Raw genomic sequence first — 2,254 nt, 5'->3', positions numbered from 1 at the left:
AAGTGTCAGCAATTATATGTGGAGAACCAATCGTGATTCACTTCCTCACCTACTCTCAGATTATTTTGAAGTGAATGTGTGAAATTATATTATTTCATTCTTAAAAAATTCAAGATGTATATTTAAAAGATAAAAACATAGATTCTATGGAACATAGGATTCATCATAGGAGAGGGGAAAAGAACTTCCAGAATAACTTTATAACAGGTATAGTGGGAAAATGTTTAGATTGGAAAGGAAAAGAGCTGGTAAAGAGTTGCACACTTGAAAAATAATAATTTGATAGATTAGTTCAAGCATTTTGAAAAAATTGGTCATAGGTACATATAAAAGTAAGTAACTTAAAAAAAACTGAAAGCAATCATTAACCTCAGGAAAAACAAAAAGCTTCTCATAAAGGAAATGTAATTACAGTACTCATCAGCTGTGAACAATAAATAGCTCAGTCATTATAATAATGTAAACATTGACTATTGTATTAAAAAGAAGGGCAAAAGACAGTTTGTGGGTAGAGGATGAAAACCTAATTCTCAACCATTGTAACAGGATATTGATATTTAATGTTCAAATTTGATATATTAAGAAATGGCAGTATATTATTTATATGGAAGTAATCAATAGGAGAAACAGTTAAAGATATGATGTTACTTGCCTTTGGTAACTGGGACTGCCTGTGGGGAGAGACATGGCCCAGGGCCACAGTTCATCATGACAAGCCTTTTAATCATATTTGATTTTAAAACCATAATTATATATTGCCTTGATTAAAAACTAAAAATTAACACTGAAAAAAGAAATAAGATAAGAAGCCACACTCACCTGGAATATTGTTAAGTGTAGTCCAGAAATGTTCATCTGGACAGTAGGTATCTTGAGACCACTGAAGTAACTCAATGGCTATTTTATTAAGAAGGGCAAATTGAACAAATTGCTTTGTTAGGGCAACATAAGCTGAACCGAAGTGGATTTTAAGCTGGTTTGGAGGTGGGTTCTTCTTTTTACGTTTCCTTAGGATTAAAGAGTGTGTTCTGGTTCTATGCTCTACATGGACATATTTGATTCTTTCAGCAGATTTCTGAATGGACTCTAGGCGAGGAGTAATGTTTTTCCCCTTCAGTGTTTTCAAATACCGAACTATCTCCTTGTTGGTTTTTAGGGGGAAATCATTATCACGTGTGTTAATGACGTATCTCCAGTTCACATCTAAAGCTAGAAGATCTCTCATGCAGATCAGTTCAGCCCGGAGTCTGGATATTCCCCCATAAGTGATATACTCAGATTCTGAGGCTATAAAAGCATTTGGGAAGCACTCCGTTAAGTGTTCCACAGCAAGTTTAAATGCATTTGTGGCCTTTTTATCTAGGTGAATACAGTAGACATTTTGAGGCATGTAAATAGCTCGGAAGAGTCGTTCAAATGTATCAAAATCATGACCGATGGTCATTACATATGCCAAAGGGAATGCGGCTTCTTCTATAGACAAAGGAGCTGTGATATAGTGGTTTTCTGTCCCATAGTAAGGGCAATAATCTATTCCAAATGTTGTAGATAATGCATTTGTCAACATACCCACTGTCTTCTCATCTAGGGCTGCATTGCAGGCTTGTGATAAGGAAAGGGCTTGGCCTTTACCATGTATGTACTCCGTTAGACCGATGTTTGGTTGATGTTCTTGAATGTTGTACAATACTGTGACGATAATTATAATTTGAGTAGTGATGATACAAAGATAATATCTCCAAAACTTCATTTTTGTTTTTGATGCCTTGGAGTAGGAGTACAGGTACAGAATCCTTCTTTAAGGTTTAAAAAAAAAAAAAATCAATTCCCCAAATATTTCACTTCTTTAGCAGTATCTAGATTTTGGCCACGTTATCAGTCACACTCACTTTCCCAGATCCAGTCTGCCTATATTTTGATTCCAGGCCATTCCCTAGTTGAGCATCATTTTGCAATACTTCTAACTTCCTCCTCTGAGTATATGCTGATTTTTTTTTTTTTTTTTGTCAGTACATCCTCATACAGTCCAAGTTACCAAGGCCACTCAATGCTACACACCCTTCCTTTCTATCTTAGCTGGCTCTTTGGGGGAAAGGGTTAATTCCTGTTGCCTGTTTCTATTGTTGAATCAGCTAATCTGTCATAATTGTGTCAAGTTACATATCTCTCTGTAGCTGCTCCTCCTTTCTGGCTAACTTCCTGAGTATACCCATCTGAGTATATTCTAGCAATTTCCCATCTAGCTTTCACTCTC

At 35.8% G+C, this 2,254-nt stretch overlaps 1 protein-coding gene across 1 annotated transcript; it reads right to left on the bottom strand.

Moving 5' to 3' along the window:
- Positions 1–778: 778 nt before the first annotated feature.
- On the bottom strand, positions 779–1,750 carry LOC126059464 (beta-1,3-galactosyl-O-glycosyl-glycoprotein beta-1,6-N-acetylglucosaminyltransferase 6-like). The gene has a single exon (XM_049855166.1). It carries the CDS (start codon positions 1,748–1,750, stop codon positions 779–781), a length of 972 nt encoding a protein of 323 aa, XP_049711123.1.
- Positions 1,751–2,254: the final 504 nt, after the last annotated feature.

The sequence above is a fragment of the Elephas maximus genome, chromosome 1 (genome assembly GCF_024166365.1).
Source record: "Elephas maximus indicus isolate mEleMax1 chromosome 1, mEleMax1 primary haplotype, whole genome shotgun sequence".
Classification (NCBI taxonomy): Eukaryota; Metazoa; Chordata; class Mammalia; order Proboscidea; family Elephantidae; genus Elephas; species Elephas maximus.
Note: the sequence above shows the minus strand (reverse complement) of the source record. Positions and strands in the feature narration are given on the sequence as shown.